We start from the raw sequence: 27,478 nt of genomic DNA on the forward strand, positions 1-27,478 counted from the left end.
ACAATACCACTCCGAATATTCCAGCACAGTCGGAAAGAACAAGCTGCTGGGTTGTGTTCCTTTAATACCTGATCAAAGAAGGACAAGAATTTGCTGTTTCCCAAGAGACACCCTAGAATCCTCTCATTAGGTTAACAGCATCACTTAGAAAAAAAATCACGACGCTAGTAGACATTCATCATCTAAGGATCAAGCTGACACAAGACGCCAAAGTCATTTAGAGAGGCGTCCGGCCCTATCAAAAGAAGCTATAACTATTCCACTCAAGCTGTTTAAATGCCTGTTGCTGGAAGAATTTTGTTCTTTGCTTTGGAGGACAGCTACATCATCCTGCATGTGCCCGGATACAGTCTTGCAGCTCTCCTGGAACAGAAAAGAGCCACCACCACCCCTGCTGAATAGCAAGTGGCAGTGGGACCCAGCACCTGTGCCCCAACGTGCGTAACACTACTTGATATATGGTGCTATTGCTAATAAGCAAGGAAAATCAATTTCTTATTGTTTGGGTTTATAGAACCTACTCCAAAACTAAAAATATTTAGGCACATGCTCCCATGTGCGAATTCCCTAGTCATGTTCTGGAGAAGGAGAGCTGACTGGGGAAAACGGTGCTTTTTTATGCACCAGGTGTGCAGTATGTTGCAAAATAGGTAAGTAGGAAGGTGTTTTATGGAGAAGCACAGGCATGCAGTTTATTCACCGTCTACAAAGTGCGGAAAGTTCTTCAGCAGATTACAATGCTGCAAAGGCACTGAAACAATTTGAAATGTGCCAGTGAACAGAAGGATTTGATCTATTCTCTGTGTCGTGTAGTGACTTGCGATCTGAAGAAAGGTGAAAAGAGCAATCTTTCTACTAAATTCCTTTTGAACATAAACTTCATTGCGTGCACCTAGCTGAAATATAACTTAGGTTAATGGTGCCACCTGGTGACAAGTCTTACCCGCTGTTTCCATACCTTGTCGAGCAAGAAAAAAGAAATTCATACACTATAAATCTTCCCCCATGAGTGACCCCCCCTAACAATGCATCAGCTGCAATAAATACTTGTCCTGAAGAGCACAGGGTATTGTACACCGAGGATGAAAGAAAGAAAGATAAACAATAGGGAAGAAAATATTTCTGCACGGGTTTTTTCATTTTAGACACTATCACACATTTGGGGTTATTAGCTTGTGAAGAGAATGCATTTAATATTGCATGAAGGAAAAAGGGAGAAATGACACGGATTTATCTGAATTGGCTGAGGATGGTGGAGCAGGGGACTTTGTCTCGCTCAAAAACTTCTCGTTGGCTGCAGCAGTGTGTGAGACTCTAGCACCACCTGGGAGGATTTTACTACCCCACGACTCCAGTCCCTGAACACAAGACATGAGGTTTTGAGCCATGTGCTTGAGTATTTTCTCTTTGCTCCTTACTTGTCAGTAATAGTTTACATGAGACATTAATTCTGAAGCCATAATTTTTTCCGTGGCTCCCTCTCCATGTTGCAACACCACTGAATGCACAAAGTTTTAGGGGAGGCTCCTTGCAGGGGGCAGACTCTTGCGCCACCTCCCCAAGGAAAATCAGGATTTCCACTGCAGGTAGCAGTAGGTGCTGGGGGAAGCACCTGGGGCAAGGCAAGTGTGGCACAACAATGCTGGAAACCTTGCTCAGCCAAAGGAATGAGCACAGCAAAGACCCAGAGCCTGTGTGGTATCTGCTGGGAGCTGTGTAACCAGCCATAACACTTTACAGTCTGTCTGTCATATGCGTAAAACAGTGAAAATTTTATATACAGATAGCTTTAAAAAGCTAATAGTTAAAGAGATGGGTAGAGGAGAGTAATAGAAATGGAGAGGGGAGCTTGTATTTTGCAGAAGATGCTTGGGCACTAAGTGGAAAAAGACATAACATCATGCCCCAGAAATTAAAATTATCATCACTTCACAGTAAAATAGCCAGGCTTTGTGTTACGGATCAGACTGCTGACTCCTCTGCAGCTCTGCTCATATGCAAAATTCAAGCTCCTAACAGGCACTGCACAACCACCAGCTGCACTGCATTACAGTACAGGTTGCAGGTGAAGCCAGTCTTTTAGGAGTCTTGCTACAGCTCTATTCCTGCACATATTATCCTATCTAAGACCTACAACTGCAAACCTGCACCATTTCAGCAGCTTAAATGGTGACTTGTCCCTTTTTTAATAATAAATAAAAATAGATTTTAAAAAGAGCATTTAATAACAAAAAGCTTATTTAAAAGCAGTATGCTTGCTTTATAATTTTCCATGCTGGCCCAAAATGTCAGGTAGACCGAAAGTGATTTATGCTAGCCAGGCAATGAAGAGTTAAGCTATATCCTAATGCAAGGTTATCAATTTAATGTAGTTAATGTAAAAAGTATGCTAAGTTTTACATATGTTTAAATGAAAGATGATTCCCATTGGTCACTGAAAAGAGAAAGGAGAGGTGAGGAACTAGACCCCAGCAATTGTGTGAGTATGTGTTTTAACCTCTGGACTTCTTGTTTTTCCAAAATCTTTGTTCTGCTAAATTCAGCATTTTATAAGGACACATGAAAACACTGGACAACTTTAACCATATTAATGATTTTTTGTCTTCCTGAATAGAGGAAAAATACACCTCCCCTTTCACTCCTAAGACCCTTTTCAGACTGGGATTCCCCTTCTATGAAATCTAAGCACAGATCTCTTTGATTTAACAAAATAGGAATATCTCAGCTGCATTATGGACATTCTTGTCTTGGAAGCCTACTTCATATAATACAGTCACGTGCTGCACATGCAAATTATGCAAGTATCCATATGCTTAATTTATATGAGTATTTAACTAAACTGGCATAATAAATATGTCTAGTTAGATACTTGCCATAAGTGTGCAGCTGTCTGGAAGGAGGTACAAAATCACCATCAGTGGAATCCAAACTGCAGCTGTCATTAATCAAAGCTTTGCCCTTGAACATTCATCACTGTGATACTGCTGTGACAAAGTGCCGTTTAGGACAGGAAGCTTTTAATTCCTTAAAATAGTTGAAGTTCTCTAAGGGTGCAGATGCTGTGAAAGAGCCAGAGTTTTCATGTTTGTTCTCAACAAAGCAAATAAGCAGGGGAAAGATCAACAAAACGTTATAGAACACCAGAATTATCTGTAAAATGCTGCATATTGAAATGTTGAACTTTTGCACGGTATGTTGGAAATCCCCATCGAAAATATTTGTGTTTAAAAGAAATAATTGACGCATCTTGGATCAATGAACCGGGGATAATGCAATCAGGAATGATGTGATTTTTTGACCAAATGAAGATGTTTACAATATTGAAGAGGAGGTACAGAAGGAGTTTTAGTCAAGACCACGTTCTAGTTAAGACCAGGTTCTAGTTCTAAAGTTCTGCCATTCACTGTCTCCTTTTCTTTGAAAAGAGCGGTGGCCATCAGAACTATTCACCCATCAGACTAAGAGTGAAAGAAATGGTTTGCCTGAGCTCACTGAAGGAAACCAGAGAAATCCAGAGAGCCTTCAGATGGTGAATGTGGCCAATATTCACATCAAGGCTTCGCTCTGGTCAGACTGTGAGCCATCTTTCTTCTCACCACCATCCATCCTTTTTAAAAGATGAATTACATCTTTCCAAATATTTTGGATTTCCTGTAGTAGTTGAGAATATTCTTAACTTCTTCCACATGCATTGCCTAGGAGTTAACCAGGGATTTTTCCCAAACGATGCGATATAAGTCCACAGGGGCTAGCAAGCCAGCAGATCCACCAACATCAAATTTAATCTCAGGAAAAAAAGTTTTGGGTGAATGCTAACAGGAATATTATTCAGATTGGTTGAATAACTGCCAACTTGAGTAAGATCAATGGGGATAATTTGCAACTTCTGAATAACTGAATGAAGGTGTATTCAGACAACACATACCCAACAAGATCTCTTCCAACACCCTCAACCCACAAGCTATGCCATGGAAATGAAACTTGCTGAAAATGAAACGAAAAGAAGGAGCATCTTCTAGTGCTGAGCTTAGATACGTACTTTCTAATACCCTGAGCCTCCAGAATAGAGCAGTGACAGCCACTGATTTATGGGAAATTGTTTGTGATTGCCCTGGAATTGCCCTGACTGCAAATTGTTTGGGAAAATGCAGGTTGGATGGGCCAAAATCTTGTCAGAAACCACTTGAGCAATTTTACAGCATAGATGATTGAGTCCCTCTGTGTGGAAACATTCCTGTTCCCATTTTAATATACCAATAAAGACATTTCCAAATAGATTTCAGCTGTCCGTATGTTCTCTGAGAGTGTTTTATTGGATGGTGAGAGTGAGCACATGGGCAGTTATTTAACTTGTTAATTCATACTCCTGCTTGCCTTGCAGTGACTTTGTCATGCAACCATACTCGAAGCGAACTACTCAGAATTTGCTGACCGCAGCTTTTCCTCCATTTGTGAGCCATCTGTTCACTTGCACTTGTGTATATTGCTTGTACACGAGATCTGCCCCATTTTATTGGATTCTGTCCTATGAGAACATTATTTGGTTCAAAAAGACCAGAAACTCCTCATCACCCACCAAAGGTTTTGGATTCACTTACAGTGCCACCAAGAGCCTTGAAGTACAAAATCCACAACTTGTACCAACCTACAGCAATCTCTTAAAGTTTTCACTGTGCTGTGAAGTATTTCAAAGCAAAATGCTGTGTTTTAGCCAAGAATTATTCTAAACATATTGTTTAGTGAAGGCTTCCCCAAAACCTTGTTCTTTGCCCCAAACCTGTTGAATAGTTTCCAGTTTTGGAAAAAGCATAACAGTTTGTGACAGTTCTGGTGTGATAGTAGAGTAGATCACAATGCATGATGAGCAAGGGCTCTGAGATAGATGACTACCATGTCTCTCATGTCCAGTGATTTTCAAGGGAAAGCAATGAAGAGAAATCACAATATTTTCCAAAGCTCTTTTGCAGCAAAAGGAAGAGGTCTGGCATAGCAACCACCTCAAGCTATAGCATTTTCCTTTTCATCATGACTAATTTTGTACTACTGTTTCTCAAACAGATGATGAGGACTGGCACAGAAGAAGCTAGAGGAAGCTGACAATTTGAATGAATGACAATCCTAAAAAATACATTAGCACATTATGAAGAAAAGATTTCTATGCAGAAACATCCATATCTTCCATCCTTTGGCAGAGCAAAGCATATGTTTGCCTTCCATGACAATATAAGCCCCGTTTCAAAGAAAGATTCTTCCAGAAACCTTCACATTATATTTATTTAAGTGCAAAGCCTGCAGAATATGGATTCTGACTGAAAAGTCTTGTAGTTCTTGTATTTATTTAAAAGTGGTGCTGGTTAAGAGCACTTTCCCAGCACAGCTTCTCTCCTCACCTGGTATGACCATACAACACAACTTGTATTGCAAGTTATTTCTAAGTCCATTTGAATTTATAATCCCTTTTGAAAATGTGTTTATTCCTTTGAGAAGTGAGTATACATATCCTGATGTTCCCGTGTCTTCATCTTGAATCCTTTACTTACCACCCACACTTTCTGTCAAAAGTTCACAAGTGGCCCTTTTGTGTCCCCAGCTGTCCTCCACAGCCTTAGGGTTGTCTTGATTTAATGCTAATTCCTCACTTAAATACCAAATGTACCTGACATCATAAATCTCATCATCGCTGCACGATCATTAATTACATCATGCCCCACACCCCCATCCCTATTTCTGCAGAGCACCATGCCTTCACACCACCTGAAAGTCAGTATACAAAGCTACAGTCACGAATACTAATCTGGTTTTCTAAAAAAGGACATGAGAGTTCACTTCTTGGACCTCTCTTGAGCAAAGTAAAGCCAACCTGCAAGAGAACAAGGTACAAAAAGAGAAACTGAGGAATTCTCAAGCTGTATAATGGCTTTATTACAGGGACCTTTGACACAATTTATCCTAAATCTACAGCAGAGAAGCCCAGATGATGGAGGCCAATGCTGAAGGCAACCCCACAGCACTCAGGTACTTCAGCAGACTGGGTGTCCCATGACTGGGTGTCATGGTCTAACCCAGCTGGAGGCTCAGCACCACCCAGCTGCCCACTCACACTCCCCAGGTGGGATGGGGGAGAGAATCTGAAAGGTAAAAGTGCAAGAACTTCTGAGTTGAGATAAATGCCGCTTACTAGGTAAAGAAAAGCCATGTGTGCAAGCAAAGCAGAAGAAGGAATTCATTCGCTGCTTCCCATCAGCAGGCAGGTGCTCAGCCACCTCCAGGGCTCATCACGCCTAACAGCTCCTTGGGAAGACAAACACCATCAGTCCAAACATACCCCCCTTCCTCCTCCTTTCCCCAAGCTTTTACTGTTCAGGATGACACCACACGGTATGGGACATCCCCATGGCCAGTCGGGGTAAGTTCCTGGCTGTGTCCCCTCCCAGCTCCTTGTGCACCCCAAGGTACCTCGCTGGTGTGGCAGCACCAGGAGCTGAAAGTCCTTGGCTCTGTGCAATCACTGCTCTGCAACAGCCATAACATCAGTGTGCTATCAGCATTATTCTCATCCTAAATCCAAAACACAGCATCACATGAAAATCAACAAAGAAAATCAACCCAATCTCAGCCTAAACCATGACACTGAGGCTGGAGAGTAATATGTGAAAGGCGTTCCCCAGGGCTTAATTCCCATCCTTCTACCTCATCTGCAAAGGCCAAAGGTAAAAGTGTAGTGGAGAAGATACTTAACTTAATTTTTTTTTTTTTTTAATTTTTCTAGCTATTTCTATTGATTTTCTCCTTCAACCAAAATTCTAAAAGGAAGAAGCAATCTTGAAATAAATGGTCATGAGTGATAAAACAGAAATGAACTCCAACACGAAATTGGTGCTTGACAGTAAGTCCCAAGCCAAAAAGACTTACAGAGTAAACAAAACACATAGCAAAGCTAAACAGACAGCACCTGTCCCTTACCTTCCTCAGAGCCCTGCCAGTGACTTTATCTAATTAAAGTACTGGCTGTTCTTATCCAATATTTACAGTCCTGTTTTTAGGTTAATCTAGCAATTGTTATAGTGCCAGACAAGTAGTCAATGAAAAGATGCATATATTTTAATTTGGCTGGAGTATCAGCTGAAATTCTTATGTTATTATCAAGATACCTCACTTAATCCTCAGGATCACTGACAAAGCTTTTCGGAGAACTTGTCCTTTTTACTGATATGCAAACTTTGCAACACACACAGGGCAGGTTTTCTCGGGTTGGTGCTTGGTATGTCTTTGGCTCAGACTCTTCAGGCAAAGAATATTGAAATTTGTGTAAAAATATGCACAGATGCAAAACACTGAACTGAATAAAAATCAGTGGGCCCTCACTGGTGGTCAGGATAATAGCAGGTGCTGTAGACTTCTAATACTAAATCAGTTTTGAATTTTGCATTCCTATTAAAATATTGATACGCATTGCATCAGACCCCACAAAGCTGTTTTATTCAATCATAATCACTCAGATTTCATATTATGGGCAAGTGCCACCCAAGCAAGACTGGCATTAAGAAGTCTCCAAGACAGCAACTCTACTCATAGGCGGATGTACATTTATCTAAACTATAAGAAAATAATTGCCAGTAATCCACAGATTTGTAAAAATAACAACTCATCATGAACAATATAAAAGCACAGAGCTACATATTTATTGATTTATACACTGATAAGAGCTCATTCTCCCCTCCTACTTTCACATCTTCCGATTTCTAATTGTTTCCTCCATTTTCTGCCCTACCCTTGTTCTAGATGGATATCCTATCCCATCTGCCACAATAACAGGATAACAAAACTCCACAAGAACCTTGACTGTCTCTAAATTCTCTGCAAGCGAATGATTTCAGACAATGCTTTCCATTATAACGTGAGCTTGACAGCCTAAAACTGGATGATCTCGTGGTATGATGTAAGCTTTGGATCCCTCAGCTGAGCTCTCCCTTCAGTCACAAGTGCCTATGAGGTCTTGGGTCAGTCACAAAAGCCTTTGTTCCTTGTTAGCAATCTGCTAACAGAAAGCCCCAGCAGAAACAAGGAGAGCTGGGCATAACAAAAGGATGGGACTCCTTGGGGGCTTCTGTGGTACCTAGACATGGATGTTACGTGTCTCACTCTCACCAAACACACGTATTGGGATGTTGCTGAGGTGTCAAATGGAGATGGTGAAGCTCAGCCAGATGCTGGGTTAGGGAGCACTGTACACAAAGACACCTAAAGCTTCTTTTTGGTGAAATGGGGACATCGGTAGCTCCCTATTCCAGAGGAGAGCTGTGAAGTTGTAGTCTTCAAGGTAAAGAGGCAGTCCTCTGAAGATCATCTACATCTCTAAGATTAGTTGTCCTTGTTGCAAACAGGCAACAACTCATGAAAGATAACATTGACCTCATATAACATACATATTTTACAATGTTTTATATTCCCTTTGTTATGGGGAAAAATTAACAGTCTAAGAAGGCTTTCCAATTCCTCATCTAGTAGATAGAGGGGATAGACCCTCTATCCAGAAAAGCAGCTGGAGTTCCTGTTCATAAACACCTTGCTATAATTACATGATAAGCAAAGAATTAGGCTTTCTAATAGTAATAAATTACCAAGCTGAAAATGTAATAAAACCTAACAAGGTCTCTGTGTATTGCATTGTGTTAGTCCCACTTTTTTATTACCATCTATTGCAAAATACAATGCATGCAACTAATGAAGGGAAGATTGTTTTCCTCAGGTTAAGCACAGCACCTACATTTCTGCAGTTATTATATTTTTGGAATGTCTGTCGTGGTTATTCAAGACAGGAGAAATCAAGGCAGCATTATAGCAAGTTTTGTGTAATCACTCTCAAGTACATTTAGTAGCTGGTCAAAATGTCCAGGCAAAAAGGCTCTAAACAAACAATGCTTTGCACAACCACAGTGCCTCTTATCCAAGGACTTCAGTGCATTTGATAAATATTAATTAACTCCCATACTGTTGCTTTGAAGTAGGCAAGGGATATATTTAAGTATCACTTCATTTGCTACTGAAATGCATTCCCGCTTTCTGTTCTTGAGTGGGATGCAGCAGCTGTTTAACAACACACATGAATATTAAACAAGAGGTTTAGAGACAAAGTAAGGAATCCTTAATCCAGAAGAAACCCCAGAGGGATTTGCATAGGTAGAAAGTAAATACTTAAAGCGTCGGCCCGCAAAATCTGTGGGTGACTTTGTTCTCCTTCAGCCACCCCCATTTGAAATGTAAATTTGCTGTGGATGTTACTAAAACAGGAGGATCTTGCAAGCAGCCTGTCACCTCTGAGCTGCAGAGAGGAACACTGCCACAAAATCCAGGCCAAACTTGGTAGAATCCTGTTTTTATTCTGACAAAACGAGAGTTAAGTGATTGTAGTGGGTTTACGTGGCAAAGTTTTGGTAGCAGGAGGCTGCAGAGATGGCTTCTGTGAGAAGAATCCAGCAGCTGCTCCGTGTCAGATAAGGAAGGGCAAGCACCAGACAGCTCCAAAGGGATCCGCCGCTGGTCAGAACTCAGCCAATAAACAATGCTGTTTGCACCTCTGTGAGAGCAGATTTAAGAAGGGGAGAAAAAAAATACTGCATAAAAGCAGCTGGGAGAGCATGGAGTGAGAAACAGCCTTGCAGCCACCACGTGCAGCAGGAGGGCAGGAGATGCTCCAGGCATGCAGCACAAGTTCCCCTGTGGCCTGTGGGAGCAGGCTGTCCCCCTGCAGCCCATGGGTCCCACATGGAGCAGATCTCCACGCTGCAGCCTGTGGAGGAGCCCCCGGTGGAGCAGGTGGATGTGGCCTGGAGGAGGCTGCAGCCCATGGAGAGCGCAGGAACAGGCCCCAGGCTGGAGCTGCAGCCCATGGAGAGGAGCCCACACAGGAGCAGGAGGCCTGGGGGGAGCTGCCACTCATGGGGGACCTGTGCTGGAGCAGTTTGCTCCTGGGGGATGGACTCCATGGTATGGAGCCGTATGGGAGCAGTTCCTGAAGAGCTGCAGCCCATGGGCAGCCCCCACAGGCTCAGTTCGGGAAGGATGGCATCCCATGGGAGGGACCCCACATGGAGCAGGGGCAGAGAGGGACCGTGAAGGAGCTGAGGAGACAAAGTGTCAGGGACTGACCGCAGCCCCCATTCCCTGTTCCCCTGATCTTCTTGGGAGGAGAAGGTGGAAGAGGGTGGATGGGGGTGAGGTGTTTTCAGTTTGTTTTCCTAGTTTCTAACTTCTCTAGCTTGTTAGTAATAGGCAATAAATTTCTCTGTCTACCTATGCTGAGCCTGTTTTACCCGTCACGTTAATTGTTGAGTGATTTCCCTGTCCTTATCTCAACCCTTGATCCTCTTTTATCATATTTTCTCCACCTTTCCCTTTGAGAAGGGGGGGGTGAGAGAGCAGTTGTGGTGGAGCTCAGCTGCCCACCTGAGTAAAACCAACACAGTGATCACAGCAAAATAAGATTTTGGGTTTATATTGCTGAAAGTGTATACGAATGTCTGGCTAGCATTCATAGGATTCACTAATCAAGCCCTCAGATTTCTTCCTCCCACCCAAACACTAACTGATGAGACCTTGTTTTCAACACATCCCACCCAGGATGGAGCACTGTACCCAGGAGCAATACTCACTGTCTTGCTCTGACTTTCTGCCCTGTTTTTCTTGGTGGTGTGGTGTAAATGCCTGAAGTAACTAGGAAAATAAAACTAACATTCACATTTTTAGGAAAAGGTACAGCATTGAAGAGGCTTTCAGGGTAGGGCATAACTGCATTATCCCTAGGCTCCCAACCTTTGATGCTATCGCGCTGGGGAAACTTGGTGTGCTAGCTCTAAGGAACAGCACGGAGCGTAGAGTGGAGTGGAGACACCACGGCTAGGCTCTGTAATCAGATGGGGCCTCGATTGTTTTTGTGCACAAAGCTGCACTTTTTGCCACCCTAAGCCAAAGACCTGTCATGTTTTGACAAATGCTGTACCCTAGTGTACTTTTTGCTCATTATAATATCATTATAATACCAAAACACACCTCCATCCCAAAAGCTACCCGCCTCCAAGGTGCGACCACCCCTCACTGAGCATGCGCTCTGAATTTCTCGGAGCCTATTACTTTAAACGGAGACGGGAAAACTTTACACCAATCATAACTAAGATATGCTTGACTAGAGCCACTCAAGCTCCACCTAAAAGATAGAAAATAATATAAATTGGCCCAAGAGAAAGGGGATGTTAGGGAAGATACCACCGTCAGGGGAGATACCATCCCGAGGACAACATCCTTAGGACCTCCTGACTCTTGGGATCAGTCGACGGGCTGAGCCTCTCTTCCCCCCCCATTGGGACGCCTTTGGGTGAGATCTAAATACTTGCTTATAAATCTCTATAGAGTCTTTGATCCTTTTAACGCGTTTATTTCTAGGCTGCGCACCTGTAACATCTATAACACCTGTAACATCTATAACACCTGTAACACCTGTAACATCTATAACATCTATAACATCTATAACACCTATTAACACCTGTAACATCTATAACATCTGTAACACCTGTAACATCTGTAACACCTATAAACACCTGTAACATCTATAACATCTATAACACCTATAACACCTGTGTATTTCATGCATACTAGCTTGCTTTTGCAGACAGTCACTATCGCCGGCAATCCAAAAGAACCTGATTATCTGTTGCTGTAATAAACCATACTTGATTGCATTGTGATAACTCATTAAGTGCAACGAGGGTGAGGGTGGTTATCCGTGATAGTTCAGTGTTCTGAATCTAACCAGACCCCCAGGCGGTTAATGCATTTTTGGTGAATGTCCGAGCGGACCCCCAGATGGTTAATGCGTTTTTGGTGAATGTCTGAACGGACCCCCAGGCCGTTAATGCGTTTTTGGTGAATGTCTGACTGGACCCCCAGGCGGTTAATGTGTTTTTGGTGAATGTCCGACTGGTTCAGTAACCTGAATCTGACCGGGCCCGTAACGGTTAATCAGCTACACCCCTTAACGCGACAGGTGGCTACCTCAAAGGTGGACAGGCTGTAAATGGCAGACCTCTCCTGCCACTACCACAGCTCTGGGGAAAAACATGCTCTGTACACCATCATCTCAGCCTCATGACCTGTGCTATAAGGGAAACCTCTTTCCAGTCTGACAGGGCATCATCTGCTTCAGAGCCAGCTGTCTCAGCATGAAGCGGAAGCAAGTTCTCGCTTTGACAGATGTAAACTATTACAGAAGATTCAGATTAGTAACAGGGCAAAATCTGCTGAGCAGCCACTCAAAAACTGTGGTAGGGACGTTGCTGTCTGTGCAGCAGAAACCAATTAGACAGAGCAGTCAGCTTTCCTTTATCATGAAATATCACCAATCATTCGTGGTAAAAGGAAAGGGCGTTCAAACAAGATAAGCATCATTTGGTACCTAGATTTACCAACAAATTTCTTTACTCTTTTAACTCTCTGTTGGAATGGGTGAAGAAATGTAATAGGTACATGTATTTTGCTGAAGATCAAAATCATTTGCCCAGAAAATCATCCCGGTAAGTATGTCCTTTAGACACACATTGTCTACTTCACATACAATTTCTACATGCTTTTCCTAAGCTATATTTGAGGATTTTAACCAGCTGACCCATTCCAACAGGCTATCCAAATTATTTACTTAGTTTTGCATCAAATCTACATCAGAGCTTTCAAATGTAGTATCCGGATTATATTGACAGCTTAACTTGTACTTAGTTATTAATCAGAAATAATTCTGTCAGACAAGCCAAACATTCATCTTAATTGAAAACACCACGTCTTTATTTTTCCATCAAATTAATAAATGAGGTCACCAGATAATCACTGGGATGGGCTTCTTAGGTCTAATGTTCCTTGCGTGTTTCACCACAAAGCTAAAAATCCTTAACATCACCAGCACATCATATGAATCCTTTGCCCAGCACTGGCACTCTCACATGACCAGAACGCCTCCAAAAAAAAATGAATTGTACAAACAGAGAATCCTTTTCTGAATCAAGTATCTCGTATTCACAGCCTGTGACAGCAGAATTAGGACCACCCATTATCAGAGATGCGCTATGGAGAAATGGTAGAGGGGCTTTCTATGCACTTTGCAGCCATGCAAAGTTTCACTTGACATGCATTAATGAATCAGTTTCCCCAAAAATAATTTATTTCTTAGAAAGGACATGTGTTTGTTCCTAAACAATTCTGTAGCCAGGTATTCAATCTGCTAGGTGAAGCACTATGGTAAAGTCATCATTTTATAGAGTCAAAGCTCTGAGCACAAAGCCATTCTACATTCCCACTTTGCATTGAAAATATTTGTATTTTGTTTAAATATACTGCACAACACTGTAGTCTGGGCACGTGCTAGTTCTTTGGCTGTGGTTGGTTTTGGTGCACTTACACCACCTGGTACATCAACATCTGATCCATAGTTAGGGATCATACATGCAACGGCAGTAGGGATCTTGAATGGCCTTACTTGTTTCTCCATTAGCAAATCCTCCTTGCTGGACATATTTATGTTCAGCTAAAAGGAAGCAGGTCTATTAATCCAGCAGTAAAGATTTGCTTGCCTTTATCAGTGTTTGTTCTTCTGTACATTTCCCATTGGCTGGGAATTAATGAGATCAGTAATGAGAGGGTGTTGGCACCTGGATAACTACTGAATAGCCCAAATAGACGTTGCTAAAAGATGCAGTGCTCCTGCTTGCTTTGGCATTGTGGCTTTCTGAAACTGTTTTGAGAGCCTCCAAACGATAGTGTCCAATGGCTGGAAGAGCATTAAAAATCTTGAACTGAAGTTCAAATCACTGGGAGCTCACAGGTATTCATGGGTTAAACTTCGGGGAGTAAAAGAAAAGCACAACCCTAAGACATCTTACACCAGACAGCAATGTTTTCTCTGATCTCACAAGAGCCCTGGTGATACTCAGAAGTCTTTATGCCCTTCTCCTAAGTAATCTGTAACATTTTAAGCAGAAAACAATGCTTACTGTGGACAAAATAAAAAAAAAATACTAATAGACATGCATATTTGAAATCAGTGTTACCACAAGATGTCACTCTAAACTTTACAGAAAGGTTTGGACTACTTTTTAAAGAGAAAATTTGCTTTTTTTCCAAGTGTATTTATTTCCTTAAAATTGTATTTACAAGATTTAAAACACAAACTAATTGCTTATAAGAAAAAAATATATAAATAAACAGGCATGAGAAATACAGTCTACCAAGCCAAAACTGATAGCTAAGTAAATCCTCTGAAGGCAGGTTAGGTATGAAATGATGAAAGGAATACAAACAGATAAATCTTGTGGGTTTGGACAAAGATTAAAGAGGAAAAAGAATGAAGTTACAGTTCAATATATCACTTCAACATTGGAGAATAAAAGTAATTCAGGAAAAAGCAATTCTGTGTCATCAATATCTACACACGATGGAATTTTTTCAGATTCTAGGAAATCACCATGTAAAGTTAACTTCAAAACACTGATAAAGGTTGTAAAGGTAACTCTCCAAGGTAAGAAAGAGTCACGATTAAATGTAAGTACATGATCACATCCTGTTTTTCTCTTTGTTCTCACACTTGGCTTTCTATTCAGCATATGAATGGGCCTGCGCTGGGGATATTTTCTGAGCATCATTCTTCACAGGGGCTGGAAGGCTGAGAAGGTTAAGAAGATTTCTTGAAGGTTCTTTTCCTTAAGAACATCAAATGCCACCCTGGGGAATTTGATCCTACTGATTAGATCTGACTCTTTTGAGTCTCTGTGATGATCAAGAAGTCACATCCACTGTATTTTTCCATAATGATCACCCATCAAATCATCCTCACCTTTAAATTGCTCAAACTGAGACACTGGGACAGTCTTACTGGAATAACAATACTCCTTGTTGCAGATGGAGTTAGGGTCAGATACATGGGAACTGAACTAAACTCACAGACACTACCTTAGTTACAGCAGTGCCCAACCTCTGACCACAGCCCTAATTCTGCTATTTTCACACTGTTTTTACATACCACATCATTCCTGTGTAGCATAACATAATTAGTATTATAACAACTATATTTTATTTCTAATGCCTGAGATTTTATGCAATGAAATATACTTTAATCAACTACGTCAGCAGAAATTCAAAACCACACACCTATGATGACAGAGACAGGAAAGAACAATTCAGACTTCTTTGAGCAGATCTCAGAGTCATCTTGGTGGCAGATCAGGCTGACAGCCCAAATGCAGCCGCAGAAAATGGACCCCTCCATGACAGAATAAACACAAAGAACACGTTTTGAAGCATTTCTTATAAAGACATGTTTTAAAACCCACCAGATCTCCAAAGTACAGAATCATACCTGAGCTAACTACAGTAAAAGTTTGAGATAAATATGAAACAGATACTTATATATGTGTGTGTGTGGTGTGTGTGTGTATATGTATCTCTATTTAAGTTATAAATAGCTAGATATATACATAATCCTATATGTACATATATTCTGACCTAGTTTACTTCCATGCATCTTACTATTTAGTTCCCAATCCCAACTGCACTTGAATGACCTAACTCAGGGTTTTTCACTGACTTCTGTGACAGGGGAAGCACCTCACTGACAAGGGTAAGAAAAGCAGAGCCTTGGAATTCCCAAAAGTCACAGGAGTGGCACCAAGCAACAACCTAGGTTCATTTGATACACCTTTGAAAGCCGTGAGGTATACGATTCTCAAAGGCTAAATTATTTCTGTGGTTTTAAAATTACCATGAATCTTCTTAAGAAGTTATATTCACTAAAGAAGAATCACATCACAGACTAACCTAAAATGACTTCAGAGACCAAAACATTAGAGAGGGAGAACGGCTCTGCTGACAAAAATAAACATAAGGATTGCTGATGGAACTGTCTGCTCCAGATTATTTTCTTCCATTTTATTAGTAGATGTACAAACTACAATAGCAAGATATAAATTCAGTCTTTATTTAACACATACACAAAGAAAAGCAATAATGATAACCTCATTGTCTCTTTATATTCCCCCAGCTTGTAAAAGAATACATTATTCAAAATAAAACCAGATTATCTAAATGCATCTCTAAATAATTTGTCTCTAGTTCTCATCACAAACCAACAATAAAGGGCTATCCCTATTTAATGCAAAGAAAAAGACAAGCTTCATGCTGGGACAGCAGCCATACAACGACAGCTGCTGCAACTGCATTTTATTAATTCCAATTATACACAGAATACATATGGCCAAGACACTCTCAAAAAAAAAAAATCTACAGGAACAAAACCAGCTTTTATTCTATGCTGGATATTGAAAACTAACAAGCTCAATAATTACCACATTGCTCATATTAAAGACTCATCTTAAAAATGGTTTATTTTGAATGCACGGCTTTTGCATTTCAAATGAGGAAAGTCCACAAAGCTCCCAAATTCCTTGTATGAGGTGGAAATGCTATCATTCATGGGCTAAAAGGCAGCAAAACATGAGCAGAGGGTTGCATCAGGATTACAAGTGATTATGTATTACCTAGGTTGTATCAGTGCTGTAATCGGTTTCTTCGTGTATACAGATAGGCCAAGAGTCAAAAGACAGAGCCCAGCTGGGATGCTGAATTTTTCAGAGTCCATCAGCATTCATACCCAGAGGTTTTGTTCAATTCATTAAGGAAAAAGTCAACAGCAAGGATGAGTTCACAATCAAAATTCCCACAAATTTAAGACATTGTACTTTTGAGTTCAGGTCTTTTCTGGTAATCCACGATTGTTTAAAAATTAAAGCCTTTCAAGCAAAAACTGACTTTTGGGTACTCACACAAGAATCCCAACTCTTCCCACACGCATCTTCACACAAAGACAATAACCAAACAGCTTTAATATTAAGAACTTGTCATGGGAGCTTCTCCCAGAGCTCCCCATGTCTCCAGGCTGGCTAGCCAGACCAGTGTCTTGGCCCTGCTTGTTCCTTGTACGACGCCACTGCAACACCCAGCCAGGTCCCACGGGCAAAAACAATTCTGAGATTTGTGCAAATGCAGAAATATTTACAAAATGCTAGAACAGTTCAAGTTGGAAGGGACCTTCAAAGATGACAGAATCACAGAATATCCCAAGTTGGAAGGGACCCACAAGGACCATCAAGTCCAACTCCTGATAGATCTGATAGAGGACATCACCTAGCCCTGCAGAGCCTGATTGTATTCAAAGACCTTAACAGCTCTAACAGACTAGCCAATTTATTTCGGGAGTATCCAAACGATCAATACGTCCAACTTGCTGTGGGGAAAAAGGGAGTCTTGAAGAAAGTACCTATCACCCTGTTCAATCACATCAGCTGCTTCTTCACAGACACAGCTCAGAAACTCGGTAACATTTCAGACTTCTGGTAAAACTCCAGTCTCTGGATTTTTCAGCCTGATTTCCCTACAGTAATGTGATGTCTGTCTGTCCTTTTCCTGCATGTGCATCCGTCAGCCAGCTCTTACCAACTAACTTTGAATGCTCTGCCCAATGTCAATGCAGCTCGGCAGAAGTGAAGAAGCCCCAGCTCCCCCAAAGGCTCTGCAGGTACCCCGGGCTTGGGAGAGCCAGAAGAGTTGGAGACAAATAAAGATATTTCTGGGAAAATTTCACTGCTATGGGATGAAAAACAGTGGTAGGCCAAAACACATAGGAAAGCAGGTACAGTAGATCTAACATTTTTTGGAATAAACAATTTACTCTATGCAACCTGACTTTTGCTGGGAAGATGCGAGGGTTAGCCCCACCAGCTGGCTGTGGTCCAGCCCCCAGCTCGTCGAAAAAGATCAGACGGCTTCAAATCATCCCAAAGATCTAGCTCTTTTGAGAGAAAGCACAAATTTGCTTACTAAGAGAATTGGACTCGACAAATAAAAGCAGCTGCAGCTGTCTTCAGGCAAAACAAAAGCTGCCCTTGAATTTAAATTTCAGTTCTGCTTTAATTTATGCTGCAACAAAGAAAGATGCCAGTTTGGGAAAGTAGGACTCTGTGAGGAGTAATAACAGGCTTCCCCATTGTCAGAGATGTCATTTGAGCGCTTCTCAAGTGTGACAGAGCTCTGAAGGGTTTTTTGCACGTATTTTTTTGTTTCTTGACATTTGTAATAGCCTGAGAAGGCTATAGAATAATCTTCATTTATATATGACTATAGAAGAATCTTTATTTCTCAACCTGGAAAAGTCTGAATATAAATCTCTGGAAAGTTCTCTCCAATGGCACGATCCGACGAAGTCAATGAGAGTTTTTCTGTTGACTTAGTGAATGCTGGATTCAGGCTGTCGGAAAGAGAATTGCTGAATGTCCCTGGACCAGATGTGGGCTTGGCTGTACTGGATTAACTCCTCTGGAATTCAGTGTCATTACACGAGGCGAAATAGCTTGACATGACCAGAAACCAGCTCACTGAGATTAAGTCTCAAGAACAATAACATGAGATCAGTGACCTTACATTCAAGAGCAGTGTAAGTAGCTAAACATGCTGAATGCATAAGTGGGGTAAAAACACCTATGGAGAGCAAGCCTGGCAAGTAGGAATAGATAACACTCCGTTATGCTTTCCTATTGAAAAGCCTCCCCAGTACAGCAATTCATTTAATACCTTTTATATCCCTGAAGAACTGACACGGCAGTAAGTGCTGAGATGGTTCTTTCTGCAGAATGAGGATGGTTGGTACAGGCAAGGGCTTTACAAAGGTGATTTGCCTCAGTTTGATATCCTCAACTCAGCTGAGTCGGCAGCCTCGTGCAATTTGGTATTGCCTTGTTTTCCGTTGTCCCATGAATGTCAGATCTCACACTGAAGGAAGAAGTACATTTCTGATCTCGGTGGTTGTTGGAAAAAAGCCTGAAAGTGACTGCAGAATTTCTTAAAGATGGATCATAGAAACAAATGATAACCACAATTTTATCAATTATTTATATTCTTTTTATGCAAATCTCATAGAGCTTTTAACATGGGAGACCAGTACTACCACGTATGACCAGCACGGGATTTTTGAGGTGTTGCATTATCCCGACTTCTCCCCTGGCTTCTACTATCATTCTTCAACACCTGGTTCATTGCAGGCTCCTTGTCCAGCCCACGTGGCACGTTTCCTGCTCTTCCCATAATTTATCTTGCTCCTCAAGCATCTCTTCCCCCATCCTGACCCATCTCCTTCCCTCTAGTCTCACATTTCCTTCTGTCACTATTTAAACAGTCTCTCCTTAAACTGAACATGCCTACACAAATTCCTTATTGTTCCATTCCTCCTTTCTCTATATGGCCAACAGCATAGTTTTTCTTCTCAGCCCTAAAGCCAACAAATGGGGGCTATTTAATCATTACTCTTAACTGACATGCATGGCTACATCTACTGAAAGCTTCCCCATTTTTCATTCTTAGCAACTTTCCTTTTGTGTCAGGGGCATGTTTCAACATCCCAACCTTACTTCTATGACAGGTTCCTCTTCAGATTCAATTCAAATCTAAACTATCCTGAAGTTTAAACATTTTCCATTGAAAGCCATCTCCTTGCTTTTAATTGTCACTGACACCTTGTAGACATACCCTCGCATAAGCATTATAATTACACCTCTACGTTTCCACACCCTCAAAAGTGTCTCTAGGTCTTCAGTGAAACATTTCTGCAGAAAGGTCTGTCCAGACCTTTGTACTGTCTAGAATTTTGATCATATTTTATGTGGGTTTCAGACAAAAGAGACCTAATGGTTTAAAAGGACCTCCTATCTGCATATGCATGTCTGTATCTGTACATCTTCCTGAGATTGCCAAATTTTTGTAATATTAAGCATGAAAAGAAGTATCTTTATCAAGAGAAGAAGTTTCCCTAGTGAGTTACATTTATCGGGTAACCCGCAGAGGAGAGAGCTCTAGCAAATGCCCTACATACAGGGGGAGTTTCAGTCACAGCCCACAAATTCTTAGCCACCAAAGTCAATCAAACTAAGACAAGGCCATATGAAGCCAAGCTCTTGACCTGCTTCATGCTCCCTGTACTAAATGTTTCCATTTGTCAATGGCTATTTTATTTTTTAATCAATATGTATTTTACTGGTTTTAAAACACCATAAAAAAATAAAGCAATGAGGACTTGCTTAGGCTCTCCTAAAGCAGTAAATGGCTGTATTTTAGGTCTTTATATACCCTATCTATCCTGTAACACTCTCCAGTAACACAGAGGATCACAAGGCACATATTCTTGGAAGTTTGGATACCAATTCAGCACTGTTGAGTTACACTGCCACTTAATTTACACAAACATTTTTTAGAAAAAGAATATGTGAACACAGAAGAAAAACCTGACTTCCTTTACGACCTGGTTTAAAAGACATGGTGGCTCTTTTAAAATGGATTGTTATAACAGGGCTTATTTAAAAGTGAGCTGAATGAGGTAAGAAGTCTAAAAAACCCCTCTTACTAAAACCATAAAATTATATCCTAAATCTCTAAATACAGGCTGTGTCACAGATGACCAGTAAATTATGTAATCCTTACAGTAGTGTTTACTACAGCAACTTTTAAGGCAGGCGGTTTTATAACATCCACATTATTCTGCAGAAATGGTACAATGCTATTAAAAAAAGAAAAAAAAAAACATGATGCAGATTGTAGCTGAAAATTTGCCAATTTAAAATTCAGGCAAAGTTATGCAAGCATGAGAAAAAAAAAATAAAGATAAGACATGGTTTAAAAGTCCTCAGGAAATACGTCATCCTCTACAGATTGGGTTTATCCGAATTTTAGAAAAACCTATAGAGATTAGTTTTCACCTAATACTGCATAAGATGATTACAGCTATTTGTGGCACTTTAATTCCTGCTAGAAACAAAATGATGTTTTATAGAGATGCATCTACCAAAAATAAATAAATAAATAAATAAACAACCCTCTGACATAAACCTCTTTCATCCATTCTCATTCCACAGAACAGCTTTCTAAGCTGTAAAACGATGCACTTTTCTTAATGAACTGAGGACTGGGCAAATATATAGCAGAGATTTTTAGAATAAGATTGTACTAAACTGTGTGTTCTTCATAAAGAATAGAATGGGAAAAAAAAGATGTTTTGAAATGTCCAGATGACTATTATTGTTCTCTTTTATAGTTCTTCTTTTTGATCTCTACACAATGACTCCAAGATGTCCCATTATGAGATAATCCGAACAGATGAAACATTCAGATTTCTGCAGGTTTCATTTTCTTTTCCTTATAGGGTTACTTCTGAAAAAATAACATGTGCTACAGTTTGGGAGCATCCTATCAATTTAATGTTGTGTAGCTACGGATGCCCCTTCAAAAAACAAAAATCCTTATGAGCTCATAATAAGAACCAAACTGTAACTCTCCCTCTCACCATGCATAGAAGGATTGGTGCAATCTTTTTGGTGAAAATAATTTGGAATTGACTTAAGAGTAATGTCAATATCTAAATAGGAGTTCTTCCCTTTTCACACTCCTTCCAAAGAGCTTTTCCTCCTTCATCCTCTTAGAAACTGAGGGCTGAAATTTCAAAGAATTGTGTTTGGGCCGCTTGAGTATAATGGGACTCTAGAGACTACGGCTCCACATGTCGCTTTGAAAATGTGCCTCTTGACAACCAACTCAGCTGTAACCAAACACAGCAACTCTAGCAAGAAGTCTAGCAACAAGAACAGCCTGAAGGGAAAAAGAGATGTTTTTGAACACACATTAAAATGCAAAAGAACAATGCATCAATAATCCTTTTGTAAATCACTTACAGACGTTTCACTTCCATATCTGTGGTCACTTCATCCATGTGTAGACTGTGCTTATGAAAAATATCGAGTCCTCATTTTTCTCACTCCTAAATTCAGTAGTCAATATTTATGAAACACAATGAGGATAAGAAAAAATCAAGAGTCCAAGTTCAAACATGGCTGGTAGTATCAAACCACACAAGCATAAATTTGAGAACAAAAGGAACTAGACAACACTTAAACTTTGGTGCTCAGATTTGAAGAGTACCTCTTATTACATTACATTACTCTTTATTGGTTCTTGTATACTCAACATAAAGACATCCTATAGATTTTTAAAGCATTTTGGAAGCTAACTAGAGTTGAACACAGATGTAAAGGACAGGGATGGTTACAATAGCTGAATTTATTCATAAAGGACTCAAATTCTGTTGAAGCTGTAGGATCTACAACAACTGAATTTGGCACTTAAAATATTATTAACTTTACATCTGGTAGGAATGAAAACTTATGCATCCAGATTAACAATTCTGTCAGGAATCACATTTTGTGTGATTTTACTCTCACAAATGGACACATTGTATTCTCAAAAATGGACATTTTCAGGAGTTTTAGACATTCTGTAAATACACACACACAAAAAAGGTACTTTAGCAGTACAGAACTTAAAATGAGACAGAGAGTTCTGCCTTCAGCATTTCTTTGGATGGTCTTATTGATAGACGAATGGAAGAAACTACGATGGGAAGCTAAAACACATGTCATGGAAGTGGAGCTTTTTGAAATGATGATTATGCAAGAACCTCTCTATTGATTGTGTAATAACATCATCCTCCACATTTACAATATTGATGAGAGGTCACTGTTTTGTATTATTCCAGAATCTAGACCAACCAAATAGCAAACCAAATGTAATAATGTGAGAATTTGAACACGCCTGGCAATTTCCAAATCTCTTTTATATAATGAAGCATTTGAGGACAATGAAAAGACACCCAAAGTCCTACAAATCAAAATGCTATCTAAGGTCACACCATTGTATTCCTCAATCTGTAACTGTGGCAATCAAATGATTTTCTTTGTTCTTTGGACTCAACCTTAATATAGCTATAATCACCTTCCCATCCCTGGCATATGTAATACATCATAAAATATTGCAGTGTAGCCACACACGAAGCACATATGTTGTTAGAACACTTTGAAGGATTACTTCAAAGTACCGCAGAAGTCGATGTACAGATGTACAATGCTTCTGAGACTTGTGTATCTCTTCAATACATACTTTGATATTCGCAGTTATCTTCATGAAAATAACATAGAAACTTCCCATCTTTTTTTCGTTCTTCATTTCAGATGTATTTATTACTATTTGGTAAATACTGTTTAGGTACAAATGTAGTAACTTTTTTAAAATAATAAATAACAATTATGCAGGGTTTATAAAATAAAGCTAATGACTTTAAGTAATCCAAGGAAAAATACAAGTAAATTAGTATTGACATTAATTTGTTTGCAGGAAATGTTAGAGACAGGTAAATACATTTTTCATAAATGCTACAGAAGTTACAGAAAGTCTTCACAGACCTCCCTCATCTTCACAGTAATAGTGTTGTATTCATGTACTTCTACTTTTATGATGTATAACCAAAATTTTTCCCTAACTACTACTGATTGTAGCTCTGCAATGAGCACAATTGTCAATCTGGCCTCAAACAACCGTAACCGGAGGGAACACGTGGTTCCACTGCCATTGTTTGTGTTAAGAAATGCTCCCTTCAGATTAATTCTCCACAAAATTTACAGATGTTTGTGAAGGAATGAAAAACTAAGGGGTCAACGCACTGCGAGCAAGAGGGCAGAGAGAGGTAGAGCAAGCGTGGCACACACTTATTGTCACCACATCCCAGGACTGGCAGCACAAGCACTACAGAACAATAGAGACCACATCAGGAAGTTCATGATGTTGAAAACATTTTATGTATAATAACTCAGAAAAGTTATTTTACATAAAACTCCAACACGTCAAGTGCTCTGTTTTGACAAATGCTGTCATTTACAGTGACTTCCACATACGTCGAAGAAAAACTGAGTGTTGAACCAGCGCTATCTGAACGCTGCAACATCACATGGATGGGACCATTTGGCCATTTTCACTGTGTGCCTGTGCATTTTTTCTTGACTAATTTCTGAGTTTCTTTGGCTGACATTTTCCATCAAACATAATGCAAAAGATGCAAAGATTTTAGATGATAAAATCTAGAAAAGATGAAAATCAGCAAAACTTTGGTCATTCACCTGTGTGGAGATGCAGCTTCACATTCAACTTTGCATAGTTATATCCTACTCTGGTTCAACAATTTCCGTTAAACAAAAGGAAAGCAGCAAGGTTTAGGAATAATGATTCGATGCCCTATCTTGCATGAGCTTTTTGGTTACACTTTCCTTTACTATAAATAAGCAAATACCTTTGAAATATTAGGACAATGAGTTTCTTCACAGTGAACCAAGAAGGATCATCTCAACATGCTGTTGCATTGTAAATACAAATTAAAGAGTGCACAGTAAGAGGAATGTTACAAGGTCTGACCTGGGTCTGGCCTTCAAAGGCATACAAAGGCATTAAATATTAGTACCTACCTAGAAGTGCTTGAAACAAGCTGCTCTTAAAGATGCCCATCACTTTTCTGATGGCTTTTTTCAGTTGTTGCTCTTCTGGCTTCCTCAGTTTTTTACAATATTCTTCCAGCAGCACTAGAGCTCGGTCAGTATCTAAAAATGAACAAGTACAAAAACAGTTTTTATTGATTCAGGAACATATTTAAATGCCCAAAGACTGCCCCCACATTTCTAAAGGCATTTGTTCACACATGTAGGAACATTAACACCAAATGGTGTTGCATTCTCTCGTAAGGTGCATGCCCTGAACCTTAAAACTCAGGCAATATGGAGAAACTGACCCATCGCCAAAACAGGAAGAATACTGCATATCTGAGAACCCTGCAAAAGGAAAATGATCTTTTGAATAACATCTACAACAAGTGTTTAGCTTTCATTTATCCAAAACCAGCTGGAAGCTATGGGTTTTGAACCAAATTACAATTTGCAGAAGCTACAAAATTATAGGCAATAACCATTATGGATATCTGTGCAGGAAAACTGGCCTTAAAATATATTCAGAGAAGACATGAAAGTCTTTGCTTGGCATCTGAAGCATTCAATTCTCTGTTCTCTGAATAGCAAATGTGTATCTGAAAGGCAGGTGTCCAAGAGGGTTCTTTTATTTTTGTTCCCTCGCTACACAGAATTGCTATCTACCTCTTTGCTGAAAATGAGACTTTCATAGCAGACTTGCATTCATGTGTTGGCTCAAATGGAGCAATCCAGCCTTCTGGAAGAGGCCAGGAAAACAGAGCTCTCTTTCTCCTGCTGCTATTGTCTTTGTATAGTCATTTGCTGAGAACATGAGTGACATATAAAATCATATGAAATCCAAATATCATCATTTGATATAAATAAATGTACAGGAAAAAGGAGAATCAGACTTAACCTTTCCTTCTCCCATCCTAAGTAGAAATGTCCATATACGTACCTATGACACCGAGATGTCTGCACATGCTGTTGTAATTATATTACCACCAAGTTGCAATAAGATTCCCAAACAGTAAACAAAATATATAAATTAATAATTATAATGAGAGAAGTGGCTCAATCTAAATTTCTTACAGTGGAGTTCAGTATAAGCTTCATTATAGGACAGGTGCAGACACTTTAGCTAGATTAAATGCAATGAAGTTCTGACAAAATGCTTTGAAAGGTAAACCAGACTGCTTTTATCATTGTTTTTTCTAATTATCTGAGAGCAAATTTATTTTTCTCTATATAAAAATTGATTGTCTTTGTTCAAGCAAGGACCTTGAACATGATCTATTCAGTGTGAGCCCTGCAGTGCAACAATTAAATGAGTTCACAGTATGGGAAAAGATACAACTTGCACTCAGCTGATAACATCTTTAAATTATGAAAGGAGAAACATTTAATCAATGGTTGATGTTTAAGAAGATGTAATTTATTTTCACTCTCCTCACATCTCCTCACATAAGGGTTTGAATAACATCTTTTGCCCGGCTTTAACCTGAAGCACTCAGCAAGCTTAGTACCCACTTACAATGCACAGAGAGAAATCAGCTCATTTAAAGGCCAGTTCTGAATACTGGAGCTAGGCTCCCACTGTGAATCACCCTCAAAAATTGTGTGTGTTTTTTTTTCCACTGAGTGTTATAGATGAGGGTGCTCAGCTCGCCCAAGGCTCGAGCAAGCCTTTGTGCACAAGTGGTTTCTCCTAGGCAGTAGGGTGCTGTGCCATGAACAGCTCTTGCCAGGCTGGAGCTTTTGGGGTGGAGGAAGCAACATCCTCAAAGTTATTCATAAACAAAGCAGCTACAAGAAGCAGAAAGCAAAAATACTTTTTAACAATCAGTTCCACCAAACCAGACCAACCCACTGCTGTATTCCCAACCAGTTGCTGGGGATATGTAACTACCTCTATACATGAACTCAGATTCTTTGGCCTTGGATATCCCAGTAACATTATACTTTTTGCTGAGCTCATAAGAGTGCATCTGACTTCCCTGTGATGCCTCTGATTTTGTCTATATACAAGTTCTGGCTCCCCACTACTAAATCATTAGTTAAGAGCTTAAGATGTTATTCCACTCCTGCTGGCTCAGTCACCTGGGGCACAGTGCTGACATCCCCTCCATCATTCACTATTCCTTCCCCAAAGTGTACAGCTCTGATTTAAAAAACATACAAAAAAAAAAAAAAAAAAAAAAAAAAAAAAAAAAAACAGCTACAAAATAAAACAAAAAAAAAGTAGCATCCTTCTGGGCAGCTGAATAGAGTTCTTATAAGTAGCATCCTTCTGGGAGGTTGAACAGAGTTTTTATTTTCACCAAAATTATTGCTTTGCAGTTCATCAAGATGAAAAAAAGCCTATTCCCAGTGGACCCCGAAACAGTCCCAAACCCTACAAATTGAACAAGTAACAGAGCACAGCTCTAGTGTTAACTCTAAATCCTGGCTAAATCCCAGCTCAAGGAACTACCTTCCTGCCTAGTTTTCCTTTATAGCCTTCAGACACAGCGTGTCTGAAGAACACCAAGCACGCTCTCCAAGATCATGATTACCTTCAGTGCCAGTTATACCTGAAGCAGGTGAGGATGGACAGTACTTTCTGCCTTTTTGGGCTGACAGCTGTGAAGCATAAATCAAAGCTGACTGCCCACACTGCAGTACAACAGTTAAATAAGAACAATATTCCTTGCCATTTTAATTAATAAACAAATGTTTCTGAAGCTGACTACCTACACGTTCTTCTCTTCCAGGTTTTCATGGAGGATCTGATCGCTGTATGTATGCGATGATGATATCCACTGGAGCACACGGGCAATTTTTAGCAGCCAAAATAAGTCGAAATGTATCATAAATACACCTAAGAAGTGTTTATTCCATGGTTCAGTGCTTATACCAAATCCACATTCATTCAAACAAGACCTCAAACCTTTTCAACGGGCATTTACCGTTCCCAGTTGTGTTGATCCCAAGTAGGTCCTTTGTCTGCTAACAAAAGACCAGTGAAAAATAAACATTAACTCTTTCTGATGAAATCTGATGGACATAGCTCCGTTTTTTCTTAC

General features: G+C 40.0%; 1 protein-coding gene across 2 annotated transcripts in view; it reads right to left on the minus strand.

Annotated features, from left to right (window-relative positions):
* The window catches only part of LOC116495794 (disks large homolog 1-like), a 60,163-nt gene that overhangs the window by 21,563 nt on the left and 11,122 nt on the right, over window positions 1-27,478 (minus strand). Inside the window, exons 2-3 of one of the 2 annotated variants that reach the window (XR_004253966.1) lie at window positions 24,420-24,551; window positions 17,210-18,858 (exon numbers count right to left, since the gene is read on the minus strand). Coding sequence is in view for 1 of the 2 variants with exons in the window: in XM_032198509.1 (XP_032054400.1) it covers window positions 24,420-24,551 (132 nt within the window). In the remaining variant the exon portion in view is untranslated. Of the gene's footprint in view, window positions 1-17,209; window positions 18,859-24,419; window positions 24,552-27,478 lie in introns of those variants that run through there. The other variant, XM_032198509.1, reaches the window with a different exon arrangement.

The sequence above is a fragment of the Aythya fuligula genome, chromosome 1 (genome assembly GCF_009819795.1).
Source record: "Aythya fuligula isolate bAytFul2 chromosome 1, bAytFul2.pri, whole genome shotgun sequence".
Classification (NCBI taxonomy): Eukaryota; Metazoa; Chordata; class Aves; order Anseriformes; family Anatidae; genus Aythya; species Aythya fuligula.